Below are 19,029 nucleotides of genomic sequence, written 5' to 3'. Positions count from 1 at the left end.
TCCCTTTTATTCCCAACCAATAAACATCCAATAACAAGTTACTGAGATTAAATAGGCTTTATTTGATTTTACTGAAGAGAAGATGATTCTCTACTACCTATCAAGCATTTCAGAGTAATCCATGGTATTTTACCTTAGTACAGCCTTTCCTATTCAGTATCTAAGAGTCCTCTCAGTGATTCAATTATACTAGGTTGCTACAATCATTATCTATTTGGATAGATGGATATGAGACAAAGTAGTTTATATATATGAGGAAAATAGAAATACCATATAGTTCTGAGTCTATGCATGGTCCATCTAACTCAGGATTCTCTCATAGTGGCCTCAAGGGCTATTCTGCAGAAAAGGAAAGTTTTCCTACACCATACTACCCAAGTCAAGCCTTACATAATTAAAAAAAAGTTAAGCAGTTATTATATTAGCAGTCATAACAGAATGGTAAAAACTTCATTTACAACACTAATTAAATTTTTAAAATTCTCCAGTGTTCTCTTTACGCTCTTGCCACATAATCTGTAATTTTATTTGGGTGATAGTGTGTCTACTTTTTAACTTTTTATAAGCATTTCCTTGTTGGTTTTTAAAAACATCATCCCATATTTTCACCAAGTGGACACATCGAGATTTACCTGAATAATTAATTCTCTTGTGCAGTGGTTCTCAACGCCAGTGACTGTGCCTCTCAAGGGACATCTGTCAATGTCAAGAGGACATAGAAGCTTCCAGTATAGAAGCTCCCCTTCCTATATTCCTTGCCAATGCATCTCTTCCATCTGGCTGTTCCTAAATTGTATCCTTTATAATAAACTGGCAATAGTAAGTCAAGTGTCTTCCTTAGTTCTGTGAGCCGTTCTAGCAAATTATTAAACCCAAGGAGGAGTTTGTAGGAACCTGTGAACATATAGCTGGTTGATCAGAAGTACTGGTACTTGCAGCCGGCATTGGAAGCCCTGTGGGACTGAACCTTTAACCCATGGGATCTGCAATAACTACAAATAGTCTGTCAGAATTGAACTGAATTGCTGGACACCCAGTTGATGTCAGAAAAGATGCCACCTATTTGGTATCAGGAAAAATAAAACCTAGACAGGCACTGTCCTCTTTTTCTTTCATACATTCAATTAACCTTTAATCACTTCATTAATTAGCTTTCTGCATACCTACTATATATCTTCTCCCGGCACAGTATTGGGGCAAAAGAGGGTTACTAACTTCAAGGAGCTCATCTTGATCTATCTGTATTTTCACATCCTCTATCACCTTTAAGGATAACAAACTCCATGACATTACCACCCACTGTAAGGCAGTGCTTCCTTTTATCTGTCACTTCCCTTCACTGGTTCCCTGCACAATAAGCTCAAACCACAAAACACAATCCAGGCCAATCTACCTTTTTCCTTATGGAAAGTCTAGGGAAAGATTACATGGAATATTTATGATACTTAAAAAAAAAGAATACTCGAGTCCTGACTGCTATCACTTCTGCTCTATCAGTGGTTCTCAACCAGAGGTGGAATCATCTTCGGGGGAGTTTGGAAATATGTGAAGTTTTGTGATGGTCTCACTGGCTGGAGATCACTCCTGGCATTAGTGGGTAGGGGCCAGGGATGCTACCTGCCCTCTGGGGCATGGGGCAGCCCTGCACAGTGAAGACGAATTAGCAGTGTCCCCCAGAAACAGGGCCACTCTAAATCGTCCTTTACTCTAGAGAGTAAAGTCCCATGTGCCTCAGAAGGCTACTTCAAGTCCTAATGTCAACCATACTTTAAAACTAAGTATTCAAGCTACTAAACCTTTATTCTTTTCTTCTGGGTTGTTCCACGTCTTAGTTTACAAAGAATTAAACAAACAAAAGTAAATGTATCAGAAGAAGTAAACAATTAGTCATGGAGCAAATATTAGCATCTGTAGTGACTATTTTATAACTAGAAGTAGACTGAACATGAGATAGGTTTTATGAAAATGTCTATTGCTGATACAGTTTTGATGAAATGTGGGCGACAGGAAATGAAATTTTAAATGGAATAGGAGAAGGAAGGAGAAAATATCATTAATTTCAACCCGTTTCTATGTTGTTAAAACAGAGAACTGAAATCACATTAAAGCTATTTATAAATGTACTCACACATCTGGATAAGTTGGTGGGCATTTAACCCTCAAATCCACTTTCACATATACTTCTTCACCAGCCAGGCCCTGAGGGTATAGAACTAAACTGATTTCAGGGGGTCCTCTGACCTAAAAAAGAAAAAAAATGACTACTTTTTTAATCTAGAGAGCCAATTATTAATGATGATCATCATCATCTTAGCTCAAAAGTTCTACTTTTTAAATGTTACTTGTAATTATATTTGATACGGTGTTGTCATATTTTCCTAAAGCATAGTTTAAAAAACAAAACCTGTGTCTGACAGAATGCATTTTCCTTTTCAAAGTTATCTGAGTGAACCAAAATGCTTCATATAGCTTCCATTCAAATGTTACTGAGTGCCAATTATGTGTGGGTGCCATCCTAGATGCTAGGAAAACAGGGGTAACTCTAGACAGGCAAAGATCCAACTAGCTGATGAAGACAAAAGAGAACTTTCCAATAGTGGTAAGCATGTAAGTGCTGTAAAGAAAATAACGCAGAGTAATGGGACGCAGTGGTGGGGAGAAGATATTCAGACAGGTAGGTAGGTCAGGGAAGGCCTAACCAGGGGATATTTCACTTGAGAGTTGAATACTGAGATAATAACAAGTGAAAACCTTGACATGGAATCTGATAGCTCTTCTAAAACTGTGTATGTTTTCAACCAACTGCTTTCCACAAAATAACTAAATACTCTATTGTTATTTAATGTATTAAATATACTTCTTCCAAAAAAGTGCTGAGGCAGTTTATATTATCTCTATATACATCATGACAAAAGAGAGGCTGAGGGAGGAAACATCTACTCATACGCTCCAAGCACTTTACCAACTCTGCAAGGTAGGTACTACCTCCATTTTACAGATAGTGCAGCTTAGGTTCAGTTTCAGTGTCTGGCCCAAAGATATACGGTAATAAGGCTAGAATTCAAATCAAACTTCGACTCTTAAACCTGTGTCTTTTTCATAAGCCACACCCTCATTAGTGCCAGTCCTGAGTTGTGACTGAATTGTTGCCTTAACTTTGACTCAGAATGTTGAGGCAGCCAGGGCCAAAAAAAAAAAAAAAGTGACATTTAATAAAAAAGAGAAAGCATAAAAATTCTTAAATTCTTTTAGGAGCAACAAAGTTCTGAGCAACATTAAATTTTAGCAGAAATGTATTATCTGAACCTTACATATGGTACCCTGAATTATATGATAAACAAAGTTCTCTTAAACTAAATGTATAAAATACATAAGTACAGTTTTTATATGGTTTTCATAATCCTTGATAAAAAGCTGTGGTAAGGCTCCAGGAAAGCAGGATTCTGGGAACAGGGTCCTGGGGAGGGTTAAATACCCATGATCCATGAGGCTTTTCAGGCACTCACTCATACGCCTCATCACCCGTGCTTATTGAGCACTGACTCTGTCAGACACTATTAGCGCACAGAGGTGAGAAAACAAAGCTGGTTCCAGCTGTTATGGAACTTCTGGTCTCATGGGGGAAAAACAAACAATACATATGTAAGTACAAGTTTAGAAAGTGCTACTGAAGAGATGATGTGATGCCCCTGAAGGGCGACAGAACAGGCCACCTCATGATACGCCACTTTGGTATAAGGATTATTTTGAGCTAAAGGTGCTTGGAAACAGCAGGTACAAGGACACTCTGACTCCCTCTTTTCTTCCTGAAAGCAGGAGAGAAAGCCCCCATGTAAAAGATGCTCTCCTACACCAGGAAGAAACATTACCAGAGACAGGGTATTGGGACCAGGAGAATTCTGTACAAATGGACCAACCTTGTTAAAATGACTCTCATCCTCCTTTAGTCTCCCCACATCTTTTAGTTACTTTTCCACAATTGCCTCTCTTTGTTCAACCTATTGTATAAACACTTTAGGCCTAGCCACTTCTTTCAATCTTCATTTTCCTGTGGAGCTTCCTATATATGTGTAAAAATTTGCATGCTTTTCTTCTATTAATTGGTTTTATGTCAATTTAATTCTCAGACCCTGCTGGAGACTCTAGGAGGACAGAGGCAAAGTTTTGCCTCTTCTGCACTCAGAGAGTGCCTGGTGGTGGGTAGAAGGGAACACACTTGGATTTGGTCATCAGGGAAGACCCATTTGTGGATGTTGTTGGACTGAAGCTGAGACAAGCCAGAGACCAAGCATTCTAGACAAGGAAAGAACACATAAATAGACTACTCAAAGTGGGAAAGGGACTGGTGTACTCTGAAAACCAAAAGGAGGCCAGTATGTCTGGAACACAAGAGGGATGGGGGAGGCAAGAAGCAGGTGTGGTAAGGAATGGCTGGATCACAAAGGGCCTTGTCAGCCAGGTAAAATATCTGTCAGGGTTTTAAGATGGGAATGATATGATCTAAGACATTTTAAAAGGTCACTTTGGCAGCTGAGTAAAATATGAATGGGGAAGAGTAAAAGCAGAAGTCAAAAGCTATTATAACAATCCTGTGTTGGCAGCAAAGGAAACATAAAGTGGATTTGAGATAAAGCTGAAAAAGAGACCATGCCTCGAGGGAGGAAAACAGAAGTGTCTTACCACAAATGCTCCTTGAAGATGAGTAAGATGAGGATAGAGCCTCCATTGCTGGAGTAACATAGGGATTGCAGATGATCTTGCTAAGAGCAAGTTCCATGGGCACTGAATGCAGACCCAGTGTGATGAGGGGCAAACACTAGATGAGGAAAAGGACACAAGTCTAGACAACTTCAAGGAAGTTTAGGTTTGAGCATTAAGGGGGAGAGAGAATAGGGCAATAGACGGGGGTGAGGGTGTGAAATTGAGGGAGGAATTTACTTTGTTCTGTTTTGAAGATGGGAGATACTAGAGCATGTGAAGATGATGATGAATGTTATGGAAGAGCAGGAAAGAGACAAAATTAGCATCTGAAGTAGCAAAACCCTTTGGAGGGCAGAAGGTGATGGATGGGTCCTGGGCATAACACAGACAAAATGGGCTTTACTATTTGATGGGAGATAGGGCTCTTCTAGAAAAACAGAAGAACATGAGGAACAAAAGCAAGCAGAAGCTGGTGGGTCTCCTCTGAGGATCCTCAAAATGGCAAGGGTGAGACTGAGCTAACAGGGCTCTGGGACTTGTTCTCCCTCCATCCAGGGTAGGCCAACTGTTATCTGCTTTACATATCAGACAGAATTTAGCACAGGAAGCATTTAGCTGCTATGAACAGCTAAAATACATAGTTGCTAAGAAGAAAAAGAAAGACTATTGCCTTGACCAGTCACCTTAAATAGCCTCACTTTTGGAAAAACTTTTTATTATGGAAATTTGCAACAAAAGCTGATAGTGAGATAAATGAACTCTGTGTATCTGCCAGACGGTTTCAACAATTACCAATTTATGGCCAATCTTGTGTATCTATATGTTATCCTTACATGCAAACACTACCTTGGATTAATCTGAAGTAAGCAGTACAAAGATAAAGTAGTGCTCAGTCTTATCTTAAGAAGGGTCAATTTATCTTATACTAATATGTCTTCCCTTATACATCATTCTGCCTTTCATTTTCTCATTTGGCTGTTGAAACTTTATTTCAGAACAAATGAATATATGGCTCGAAATCCATATGGACTGATAGCTTAAAAGAAGCTAAAGAAATAAGAAAGTAAGAAAATGAGGGGAAATGCCATACAGATGGTCTTTTTAAAGCAAAATATTCAAAACCTGGCAAGCCCAATGTGAAAGAGGTAAGTCAAGATGTTAAAATACAAGCACACCACCTTGGAATTAATGGCAGATCTTCTGTTTTTGAAACAATAAAACTGGAGTAGCCCTCTGTTTTGGAAGGAACAAGAATCATATAAATGTAAGAAGTGGAAATGTGATTGTCAGCAAGCTGTACAAGTAGAAACTACAAATGCAAACCAAAGGATAGGCCTTTCTTGAGCCCAGTATGGAAACAATCTTGCAACATGTAGACAACATATACCACAGGAAGTGAGTTACCTCTGCATATGTAAGAAAACAATCTGGTTTAACACTTACTTTTATCTTTATGTAGGAGATGAAGAGTATAGCTGAATGTAACTAACTTCCAGAAATGGTACAGAGAAACATTCGCTTTTATCCGGGGAGTTACTGGAACAGGAATCAGGCTTCAATAAACAGAGGCCTACTGGGGGACTACACATTTTGAAGATATTCTTTGCTTACTAAATCTAGTTAAGGATTGCTGGCAAGCTTCAGCAAAGGAGGCCTTTCTCAGCCAGCCCCTGGGTCCACCAAGGGGAACACTGGGCCCCCCAAAAAGTAGTTATGATTCTGCAAACATTCCTGGGTTGGACTAGCCATATAAAACCATGCAGGCCTAGTGCCCGGTTACTTCCACAGCAGAGCAACACCAGCAGGACAGCAGTGATAATGGTGATAAGGCCAGATAATGCCCAAACTTTTAGGAAAGGGGAAAGAGTTATGAAGTAAAGTGAAGAGATTCCTGAATGCATAAAGGTTTCAGCTTTAAGAGGTGCAGGAGTCCAGTGACGGTGGCTTGGATGAAGGAACAGACCCAAGGCTACTGAGTAATGACACGTGATTGGATAAAACCTCACAATTTGTCCAGATCTGAGTACCAAGTAAAGCCAGCCCAAAGAGCAGGATACGTAAGGTACCAGGTGGCTGACTACTTTGAAGGCCTTTATCTTCGACTGACAGTTTTACTGGACCAGAATGATATTCCTCTTCACAAGGCAAAGACTTTAATTAATTGCTCCACAATAGCCTTTCTCCTTTTATATCTTAGCAATAAAACCTGATTTTTTTTTTTTTTAAGCTGGATATATTTCTCAGACTCCTTTGCAGCTAAGTGTGGTCAATGGGTTCATTTCTGGCCAATAAGATACAAGACCTAACACATGCAACTTCTTCATCCCTTTCTCCTTCCAGTTGGCTGGAATGCAGATGTGATGGTTGGAGTTCAGACAGCCATCTTGGACCATAAAGGGCACATTAAGAATGGTGAAGCAGCAATTTAGAAAAGGCCCCAGACTCCAGACTTTATAAGCAAAAAATTAAACTTTACAGTTTTCTGTCATATGTTGCTTAACTTAATCCTAACCAACACGGGCTCCCCAGGGGGAAAAACAGTTAGGGAATAGTTATTTTACAGATAAGAACAGAGTATTTGCCAGCTTTTTCTCAAGCGAACTAGGAGGCTCCCCAACATGCAAAGAAGCTTTTATGCGAAACATGTTGAGAAAACCATACATTAACTTAAATCAGGGCACTTGAGGACTCCTGGAGCTGAATATAACAATTAAAAATGGTTTAACAACCAAGACGTACTGGGGAGTGGTGTGGGGATAGGGCCTCCTTCATGCATTTGGAAGATACATGGCCATTAGAATTCAGTGTTGATAAAATCTTTGACTTAACCTGCATGAGGAAATAATGAATTCCTAAATTATTTGCAGGCAAATAAACACAAAATAAGGGGTAAACAAAATTTTTTGAGAGCACTAAAGGAGGGGAAAACACAATGTGGAATGTATCAACTATAGAATATACAAAATCCTACATGAGAAAAAAAATTGTTCTGAAGACTGAAAATTCAAGTGACATGAAACAGCCTAAAAAGCAGTAATGGAGAGAAGGTCATATATTGCTATGAGTTAAATTTGCTTCTTAATGGGACCATGAAGCTGGTACTCTCCCAAACTGTTATAAAAATAGCCCAACAAATCCTTAAAAGCATATAAAAAGTCAAAGAATGATATAAATCAGTTCTGATACATAACAGAAGTAATGCTCATTTGGAATTTGTTAAAAAAAAAAAAATTAGCTCTTCAAGAAATAAACCCAAGGATCTTAAATTACCCCCCACAGGATTAGAAACACTGACCTTGGGGACCGTCTGCTCAGCACAGTGCACATCCCACAGAGGAGCCAATGCTTTCACAAATCCCTGCTGCTCAGTAAATGTGGTGTCCTCCAGAATTTCCTAACACTCAGGCTCAACAAATTAACTGATTTGAGGATGTGTCTATTTCTGTTAAGAGTACTAGAGTGAGGAATAAGACTATTAAAAACTGAGTTTATCAGCTACTCCACACAGCAGCAAATCTTTTGGTTTCAAGGCTGAAGCATAAGGGTTAATGACAACCCTTGGTTGTCATTAGTTTATAAGACAAGCAGCAGAGTGAGGATGAGGTTTGAAAAATTAGTTAAAAATACCAACGAAATTTTTCATTGCATGATGCAAACATACTTAACATTACTGAAATGTACTTAAGAATGGTTAAAGTGGTAAATTTTAATGTTATATGCTTTTTACCACAATTATATTTTTTTAAAAATGTTACACGATTCAAACCACTTTCACATTTCTGGCCTAGAATTGTTACCTAAGATTCTGCTAATCGTATTTTCCTTAAATCTTGATGACAAGAGTTGGCTTGACATGGCCTCTTGTTTCTCACTTGCTTCAGATCTCATATTCTGTAACTTCTGTGGGGAAGACACTAGTCCGTGAAAATATAACAAATCTAAAAATGAAGTAATAAGTACAAGCTGGGCAATCTGGGCAAGACTTTGTTTTTAAGTCTGTGAAGATATCAAAGACAGAAATAATGATAGCAAAAGCTCAGAAAATGGAAATTAGATAACATTTCTCTAGATTTTATGGGATTTTTAAAATTCAATATATTTAAACTAAAAAAAAAAAACCTCTCTCTCCATTTCAATATTTGATAAAAATTTTAAAATGAAGTCATGAAAGAATTAAAAGAAAACCTTGAAGATTTCATTTTTTTGGTAATATTGGAGTAGGTAAGTTTTTTATAGGAAAAAAAAACAGAGACCATAAAACAAACAAAAAGGTCATATAACCAAATTAAAATTTTAAAAAATTGCATAAATTACATAAATATCATAATACACATGGTTAATTAGGGGAGAATATTTGCAATATATGACCCAAAATGCTAATTTTCTTAACTTATAAATAGCTCAGACAAATAAATAAGAAAATAGGCAATACAGTGAAAAAATGAACCAAAGCACATAAACAGTCCACAGAAAAAGAAAAATCCATGGCTTACAAACAAAAGTGGTCTATATAATTTATAACTAAAGCAATAAAACGTTTCATCTACCTACTAGCAAAAATGAAAAAGTGTGATGTCTACAATGTTGGGGAAAATGTAGGAAAACAGTCTTAGACACTGCTGGTGGGCCCAGAGATATGTGAGCTTTGGGGAGGGAAGTGGAAGTTATCAAATTATAAATGAGCAGACCCTTTGCTCACATGGAAAATTAGTCAAGATAATTAAGCTAATAATAAATATATAACTCTAGAGCAAATTATATTTTAAATTAGTGGTGTCCAAATTTTTTATGTAATTTTTAGTATTCGCTTCCAAAATGTTTATTTATAAATGATATACATATGCCACTAAACTGAAATCTACATTATAACACATCTCCCAAAAAGAAGTTTAAAAAACTTCAAAAGTTTGAAAAAACCTGAAGTTTATTCAGGTCAATAAATTCTAACCTGAATTTACTGGCAGCAAATTTGGCCTGAACTGACACCAGCCTATCAATCTTTATTTAACAGGGTCACACATTTAGTTGTGTTTGATTTTGGATGCTGACCCCTCCCTCGAACACTTTGAGATGTGTTCGGTAAGGTAATGGAAGGTACACAAATGAACCTGAACACAAAGACTTCTGAATTCTAAAATCCATCAGGCCTCAAGGATTTTGGATAAAAGATAGTGGACCTGAATAACCTTTTCCTAAAGACTGTAAACAGCAGGTGATAATAAGTACTTGCAGAAGGACTACACTGATTCATCCTTATGACCATCAGTTATTTGCCTGTGGGGCCTGGAAGTGTTGAGGCTATTTGCCTTGAGAACCCTGGGCCAAGGACAGCTGTTTGAATCCTTCCGTTTGCCTTTTTCAGTTTTTGTTTGATTTTGTTAGTTTTCTATCTTGTTATGAAGGTCACCAGTTGTAAAAACTGAGATTAATAGTATCTCTACCTACAGCAGCTCCTTTCTCCTGTCAGGTTTTCTGCAGCCTTGGGACTAGATAATTCAGCATGTATAAAGTAAAAAAACTGGCTCTGAATGAAGTCTTAGGGGCTTTGCAGTGATCTGGGCATGACACCTATTTTGGCTGCTTAATGGGCCTACTTACTTCCTGAGTCTCAATATTTAGGAACAGAGAAGTTACCAGATTACCAGAAAGTTATGGGGGTTTTTTATATTATTATAAGCATGTATAAGGGGAATATTTACATTTTGCTATTTCTGGTTTAAAATAACTCTTGAAATTAAGCACTAGAAAAGTAAGCTCCCTGAAGGCAGGGCCTGTTTTCCCAATGCCTTAGAACCAAGATCCTATTTGTTGAGGAAATCCTGGATGGGTAGAAAAGATGTGAAATGTCAAAATTAAAGGCAAATAACTACCTTTTAAATGATAATACTCAGGGACCTAATATTTCGGTAGATAACTCTTCAAGGATGGGGGGGAAACTATCAACAGCTTATAGTGTGCCTTAACTTATTTCCAAACAAAAGGAAAATAACATTCTAAACCAAATGATACTTAAGAAGGTCTAGACTCCGCACATGCCCTCTCCATTTCAGCTAAGATGAATGTATCGTAGAGGAAGGTACAGGAAAGTTCCTCCATACTGGAAAGTATAGTAAGGATGCCTGGGGAGTAAAGTGAGGTTACGTGCTTTACAACCGTGAACACGGGAGGGTGCGACTTGAAGAAAATTTTGATGGACAGCATCAGTAAGATCTGTGCAAGCGCCCCCAAAGCGTTCCCGGAACAAAGTAGTAATGGATCCCTATGAATGAGCTGTTATATTACACTCAAGGGCTTTCAGAGGGGTAAGGGACAAGATTGGAAGGAAGTAGGGATGTTATGGGCTGTCAGTGGGAATAAGAAGCAGTGCCAGGTAAGAGAGTCGACTTGGAGAAATGGCTGTGAGAGAATTTGGCCCAAGTGGGGGATTCTGCAGACCCGCCGAGCAGCTGAGAGCGCAAGGACAAAAAGTGAGCGTGGGTGGAAGTGGGAGGGATTAAAGGACTGCAGAATCCTAAAGAGGGCGGACAACTTGGCTCCGGCGGCCGGGCCTGGCCAGAGGAGGTCGCGCCAAGAGAGGCTGGGCCGCAGCAAACCAGCCGCGGCCCGAGGAGCCACGTTCCTACCGGTCCGCACGCGTCCGGCCGCAGATCCTGGAAGTCGGCGCCGTAAATGGCCTCCAGGGCCTGCAGCTCGTGGGCTTGTCGCTGCGGGTAGCTCTCTGGTGGTTCGTCCCGGCCGCGCCCGGACACCCCACGGCCCCCAGCCATCGCAACGCTGCAGCCGAGGCAGGACCGCCCCGCGCTGGCGGCGGAGGGCAGGCGCCAGATTCCCAGGCTAGGCTCCGCAACCGGGACTGACCCGGGGCGGGGCTCCGTGCCGCGGGCGGAGCTCCGTGCCGTGGGCGGAGCTACACGCCGGGGCGGTCCGGGGGCAGGGTGCCGTCCCGGGGGCGGGGCTATACGCCGGGGCGGTCCGTGGTGCGGGGGGTGTCATTCCAGGGGCTGGGAACCTTGCCGGGAGCACCCTCTGGCGACACCAGGAGTACCGCCTAGGGTGCGAGGCTAGGAGACAGTTTTGCCCACAAAATGTGGGAGAATCCGAGCAAAGGAATCTGCAGGGACTCGAGAGAGTAAATCAATTAGAGTAGAATAATAACAGCAAATGGTTTCGTTTTCACGAAATAAGTCTCTTTAACAGAAGTGCCTGCTGGAATTCCATAATCCTGGCACCAGTAGTGACAGGAAACTCTTAAAAGACGGAATTTGATGGATTTTCAAGTCACCGTCTCACCTAGGACCATCCTACAGGTCTACTAGGATTAAAAGTCGTGACCACTACTCAGTTTTGTATCCCCAAACTCATCCCCTTAATTATAGATTCAATATCTAATGCATGTTCTTTGTCCTTACATTTACATCTTTAGGGATCTCCAGTACCACCTTGTAATATCAACTGAAAAATGTCTTTCCACACAGGCATCTTTATGAGCTACATTCCCTGAAGAGAATCACGTTCCATGCTCAGTTTATTTAATGTGAATTTAGGGATCTTTCTATAATATTCTGTCTCCAATCATATTTTTTGAGTTTGCAAATTAACCTATCTACCCAGATATCATCATTGTACTTCAGCCTCAGTTGCTTACAAAGGCTGCAAGTCGGGTTTAGAATACCCACCTTACCCCAAGTCAGGTTTAAGTAAAATTTCCTTTATCTTGCTTACCACTATACTGTTTGCTAAATAATGATTATTTAGGTAACTTGCTGTCATCTATCCACTCAGTTTGGGCCAGAAAACACAAATGAACTAGTTCGACCTACAATGTCATCAAACCATCTTCTTCCTTCCATAGGCCTGTTCTTTCCCCAGTGATCCCTGTGTAGATAAATGGCACCACCCTCCTAGGATTGGCCCAAGCCTACTAAGTGTGATCCTGGATTCCCTTTCTGTCAACTCTCACATCCAGATAGTCATCATTTCTTGAATCCATCTACTTCACTCCATCCTCACTGCCTCTTAGTTCAGGCCACCATCATCTCTTCTCTGGATGACTTCTATGGCTTGAAAACCAGTCACTGCCTTCTTTCTTGGCCCACTGTAAGCCATTCTTCCTTTTGCAGCCAGAGTAATGTTTCTAAATCACATATATGATCATATCACTCCAATCCTAACTTTAAAGGTCATATTGTGGTCATATAGAAAAGTGTCCTTGTTATTAGGAAATTTCTATTGTAGTCTTAAAGGGGTTATAGATATTACGTATGTAATTGGCTCCCCAATGAAAATAGAGATGATTATAAGTCATATGTAGAATGTCAACCATTGGGGAATTTGAGAATTCTTTAGATGATTCTTGTAACTTTTCTGTAAGTTTGAAACTATTTCAAAGTCAAAATTTTACAACAAAAGAAACTGACAAACTCTTTTCCAAAGCGATTGGTTGTACCATTCCACATTTCCATCAGTTTATGAAAGTTCTAGTTACTGTGCATTCTGCCAGTTAATTTGTATTGCCAGTCTTTTAAATTTTAAACACAGTAGTAGTTGTGTAGTAGTATCTCATTGTATCTTAATTTACATTTTCCTATTGATTAATGATGTTGAGAATCTTTTCATGTGCTTATCGCCATTCATGTATCTTCTGTCCAAATCTGTTGCCACTTTTAAAATTGAAATTGTTTTCTTTTTGAGTTTTGAGAATTCTTTGTATCTTCCAGAAGTAAGTTCTTTATCAGTTATATGATCTGCAAATATTTTCTCACCATTTATAGCTTATCCTTTCATTCTCTTAATACTGTTTTACAAAGAGCATAGTTCTTACTTTTGAGGAAATTGAATTTATCATTTTTTCTTTTATGAATCATGTTTTTTCATTAGGCAAGAAATTTTTGCCTAACCCAAGGTCACAAAGATTTTTCCTTATGCTTTCTTCTAGAAAAGTTTTATAGTTTAGGTTCTCATTTAGGTCTACCATGCAGTTTTAGTTTAAAAGTTAAACATATATCTACCATATGACACAGCTATTCCACCCTTAGGTTTTTGCCCAAGAAAAATGAAAGCATATATTTATACACAGATCTGTATATGAGTGTTCATAGCACCTTACTTCCAAAACTGGAAACAATCTAAATGTTCATCAACAGATGATGGACAAATTGAGGTTAAAATAAATTGAGGTATATCAAAACAGGATATACCTCCAAGAAATGCACTATCTATATGATAATAGATGAATCTCAAAATAGTTACACTGAATAAAGAAGCTAGACAAAAGAGTACATACTGTATACTTTCATTTATATAGAATTCTAAGAAATATGAACTTAGTAACAGAAGATAAGTAGTTACCTGGGGTAGGAAAGACTGGAATGAGCTGGAGGGAGGGATTCCAGAGGGACAAGAGGAAATCCTTGAGGCTGATGGACATGTTTATTACCTTGATTATGTTGATGATTTCATAGGCATACGCATGTATCAAAATTTATCAAACTGTACAATTTACTGATGTCAATTATAACTTAACAAGCTGTTAAAAGAAAATGGTTGTTGTTTTATTTTGTTTTGTTTTACAGTGGTTTGATTCAGGATCCAAACAAGGTTCACATATTACATTCGGTTGCCTTATGTGAAATAAAAGGTTAAGTCAGCAGGCTTGGGTTGTACAAACTCTGTAAATTTTTAAGAAAAGACTGGCCCTTAACTGGCTCCTGGGAGATAACCTCCAATTCCTTGGAATATGTGGCTCAATAAGAGTGTCATTGTATAAGTGGCAGCTCTTCATGCTCAGAAAAGTATAAAGTAAAAATTACTTAGTAACTTTTGCATCATATTGTAAATCTTTGTGTGCATTTACACATTTAAATACCCAAAATGAATCTTGTCCTTTAAATTCTGGACTAAACTAAGTATATACTTTTATTCCAAAGCTGTACTGTTACTTCCAAGTCAGACAATGAGTCACAGTATTTTTATAGTCATATTTCATCTTTTAGATATTACTGTTTTGATCACTTAATTTACCAGAATTGGTTCCAGATAACTTTTGGCTCTTTCAAAAAAAATCAGATTTATTTTTAAAGGATGTATTTGTTATAATCAGGGATACAGGGAAGGATGTACCAGTTTCTGAAGTTAACTATAAAAGAAGAGCCTCAAAAACTGTTGAGAAATCATGATATTCTTCAACGGCAAGGCAGCTTCCCAAGGTGACTCCTTTAGAGGTGTTAACAATCATGGATATTTTAGTTTTGGCATACTTGCTATTAAAAAAAAAAACGAGTCAGGTTGCTTTATGATCACTGTGTGTGTGTGTGTGTGTGAGAGAGAGAGAGAGAGAGAGAGACAGCGATAGAGAGCAAGAGACAGAGAACAAGAGCATACACACGCTATTATTGAGGCTACCTGGGGTGGAGGAGTGTTCGGCCTTCCACCTTTTAGATATTCTGATGAATTTAATAGCAATCTATAGGTGTGAGGACTATTACAAATTACATTAGGAGATATATTAATAGAGTCATATCAGTAGGAAATCATTTCACAGTCCACATATTGAGATAATTTGGAATACATGAAGGTCTTTATTAGTGTTTTTTAAACAGATAAGTGCTTTGATGGTAATTTAACACACCAAAAACTCTGAACCCTAAAGTAAACATATTTAGCCCAGTAATGTAAAGGCTAAATTCTAGACTCCTAACTCTTCCAGAAAAATTTCTCAAAAGTCACTCTCTCCTTTTCTAATTGTAAATTAAGTGGTTCTTCCATTTTTTGAAATACAAGGCTTGTTAGGCAGTATTTTACTTAAATCTATAAAGAATTCTTTAAAATGTTGAGAGATGATACTTTTCTCTCCTTTGATATTTGTTTTAAGAGTCAATAAAAAGGAATCAATACTATATCACCTTTTATTGATTTCCTACAATGTGTCGGAACTGTTGAGGTTTTCATTAATTTGATATTTTATTATCCTCAAGACAGCCTTTCAAAATAGGTATTTTAATCCCTATTCGGTAGAGGAAGAAACTGCACTTGGAGAGGTCATGAAACTGCCCAGTGTCACAAATGGAAATGATAGAGCAGGCATTCAAACCTAGGCCCAACTGACACCAATATTCATGCTGCTCCCCCAGCCCCCACTATACTAGACTCTTAATCTTGAGAAAGTCGGTAGGTTTGCCTATGTAAAGAGACATTCTGTGTTTCCATAAAAAAGGAAATGGGTTATTGTCTATACTAAGCTTAATTACTCTCCAAAAGAGCTATTTAAATGACATAAACTTATCAGAGACTAATATGTTTTTGGACATGAAAAAACCCAACAGCTCAGTTCAAAGATCCCCAGAGACTCTATTATCAGGTACCATTTTTATCTTGCAAGGACCTAGGATATCCTTATTGCCATTACCAATAATACAGAGATTTTTTTGATGTCCTGACTCAATAGCTTTCATTCCCCAGAAATAAAGTCTGTAATCTCTGAAATATGCAGGCTTCAGTTTTTGTAACTGTATCTGCCAGGATAGGCCGGGTTATGCTGTGATAATGGGCAGCTCCCAAAATCTTGGTTGTTTAGTACAGTAATAGTTTATTTCTTGCTCATACGAAATTGGTTGTGGGTCTAGGTGTCTCTCCAGGGTATCTGCCTCTACTCACACGCCCCCTCCCCACTCAACATGGTGAGTCAGAAACACAGGCCACTTCAATATTCCACCTCTTCCAATTCCACACAAGACCCCTTCCACAAATTGCTATGGCAGTGCAGCCAAGATACTTGAAAATCACAAACAGCTTTTCAATGCCATAGCCCAGAAATGATTTGTCACTTTTGCTCACATATCATTAGTCATAATACTCACATGACTCTGCCCACTTATAAGAGCAACTGAGAATAGGTCTTCTGTGTGCCCGAAAGAAGAGGAGAAAGAGATATTGTTGAACACTAGTAATGTCTACATAATAATCTGCACTTCTATGTCTTTTTTATAGGCATATAAATAGCCATTTGGAAATAGAAGTTCTTATTCCAGGTGGGTAGCCAGGGACTATAAGGACCCCTCTGTTATCAGCATGCTGCTGTTTGGGCTTACCAACTCAAAATATTCCCATTTCTTCAGCTTTTTCTTCTCCCCATCTTTAGTGAGAGCCCATGAAGAGGCATGTGAGGGTGTGGAGTGGGAGTACAGAAAGGAGGAGGAGGAGACCTTCAATGAGGAAAGGGAAGAAGGAAGGGAAAATAAAGCTCATAGGCTCCTCCTCATTTCCCCCCACCACCTTGGTTTTTGCAATACGAGGCTTGTTAGGCAAATCCTATTTCATCTCTTCTCCCTACCCAAGCCCCTTCCTGCTCTTCAATATATGCCTAAGAAAGTTGGAATCTGGGGAATTCTTTTGAACGGAAATGGATCCTATTACATTCTATAGATATGGGAAGACTTGCAGATTTTACCTATCACTACACCATAGGAGTATAAGAGAGAAAAAAAACAGGCTTTTTAAAATTACCTATTGTGCATTTGTTCTAGTCAGACCTTCAACTGACTGGATGAGGCCCACCCATTTTAAGAAGGGCAATCTTCTTTGCTCAGTCTACAGATTCAAATGTTAATCTCATCCAGGAATACCCTAATTAACAAGTTCAGAATAATCTTTGGCTAAATATCTGTGCAACTTATAGCCTAGTTAAGTTGACACATAAAATTTACCATTATACCTATTGTCTCATGGTTACAAGAAGAAAAATTCCAAACAAACCCAATAGGTATATTATTAAGGAACAGGTGATTGGCGAAAGCTGTTCTACTCCACACTACTGTCATCTGCCTTCCCAGCACAAGGGCATTAACATTTGTTAAATGAATGAACTACTGGTACAAAGAAAAGAGAAGTAACTATTTGAAATGATGTGGTGACCGAAGGAGGCAGACCTTCCAGAGAAGGAAGTAGATCTACAGACTCAATGGAACTTCCCTGAGACTCCTTAATCCCTAGAGCCTCTCACTCCCTTTTTTTGCCTTCGCTCTGCCTGAGACCCCTATCATTTTTTATCATTTCTATAGGGAATGGATCCTGAGGCTAAACAAATAACTTAAAAACTTTGGGAACACAAGGTGTTTTTTAACTTGGGAGAATGCTTTCTTATACTATTCATTATGGGAGAGGAATAGTACACATAACAACATTTTCTAAGAGCCAGAGACTGCTTATTTTTCACCCCACTTCCCATTACCTGCTTTTAGTGTAGCTCCAGAAAGGTTTGATAAAAATCAAGTAGCACATAAATGGTTTGGCTGGCTGTCCTAATCACTTGCCTTAAGCAATTGAAATATATTACTGATTGCCAACTGTAATTAAACGGATGTACAAGACATGGATTTTTTGCCCTTTCAAGACAAGTAATAATGTTTACCAGTGAAAGTGAAGTAGTCATATTATACCAATCAGCCATGAGGCAACCAAGGAATAACTCTAATATTAATCAGTTCTTAAGCGTTATCATGGGAACTAGTTCTATCAGTCAATATGTCAAAGCCCTCAACCATGTCTCTCACTTATTAAAACGAAACCAGTTTCCTTTAAGTCGAAACAAGCAAATTTTTGGTTGTCTTTTCCTGGCTCATTTCTCCTTTTCCCCACAACACTTTCTCTGGATGCTGTACACATTCCTTTTCCTATTCAACTCCTTTTTACTGTTTCTTGTTTACGGGCTTATCCCAGCTTCCTATCCTTTTGCATCAGCCCACAGGAAATTGCTCCCTCTCAATTCCTCATTCCTGGAATTCATCAGACCCAAGTTCAGTTATATCGTGTACCTTTTACAAATGAGACTCATTAAAAAGGTCTAGGAAATCGTGAACTGGATTCCTAAGTTTCATCTTTCTTAAATGCTTCAACTACACCCAAGGCATAACTGAAGATCAAGGAAACTGGGCTTCTAGCCCAGGTGGCAGCAACATGTAATTATAAGTCTCGGGGAACTCCTACTGATGAGCTATGGAGAAGTAACGACCATAGTCAAGGAAGCAAAGCATAGAAGGAGCCGCTAATTTGGCCACCGCATCCTGACTAGGATCCGCCGTGCCTCCCCCGCTCTGGACCCAGGCAGTCATGCTCAGGAAGGCCAAGATGGCGCCGCCGCCCCCCCCCCCCCCCCCGCTCCTCCCGCTCCTCCCGCTCCTCCCGCTCCTGCCGCCACTGCCGCCCCTGCCACTCTGCCGCCTCTGCCACCTCTGCCGCCTCTGTCGCCTCGACGTGGGGGGCGGGGCCAGCGCGTCACGTGACCGCCGGGGCCCGTGCGCCCCTAGCTGCCCCAAGCGCGCTCAGAGTATCCCG

The 19,029-nt window shown here is 39.3% G+C and overlaps 1 protein-coding gene across 2 annotated transcripts in view; it reads right to left on the bottom strand.

Moving 5' to 3' along the window:
* The window catches only part of EIF2AK4 (eukaryotic translation initiation factor 2 alpha kinase 4), an 86,335-nt gene extending 74,767 nt beyond the window's left edge, over positions 1 to 11,568 (bottom strand). Inside the window, exons 1-2 of one of the 2 annotated variants that reach the window (XR_001597787.2) lie at positions 11,325 to 11,568; positions 2,129 to 2,241 (exon numbers count right to left, since the gene is read on the bottom strand). Coding sequence is in view for 1 of the 2 variants with exons in the window: in XM_016152190.2 (XP_016007676.2) it covers positions 2,129 to 2,241; positions 11,325 to 11,468 (257 nt within the window). In the remaining variant the exon portion in view is untranslated. The remainder of the gene's footprint in view (positions 1 to 2,128; positions 2,242 to 11,324) is intronic. The other variant, XM_016152190.2, reaches the window with a different exon arrangement.
* Between the last annotated feature and the right edge of the window lie 7,461 nt (positions 11,569 to 19,029).

Source organism: Rousettus aegyptiacus, unplaced genomic scaffold (genome assembly GCF_014176215.1).
Source record: "Rousettus aegyptiacus isolate mRouAeg1 unplaced genomic scaffold, mRouAeg1.p scaffold_m13_p_3, whole genome shotgun sequence".
Lineage (NCBI taxonomy): Eukaryota > Metazoa > Chordata > Mammalia > Chiroptera > Pteropodidae > Rousettus > Rousettus aegyptiacus.
Note: the sequence above shows the minus strand (reverse complement) of the source record. Positions and strands in the feature narration are given on the sequence as shown.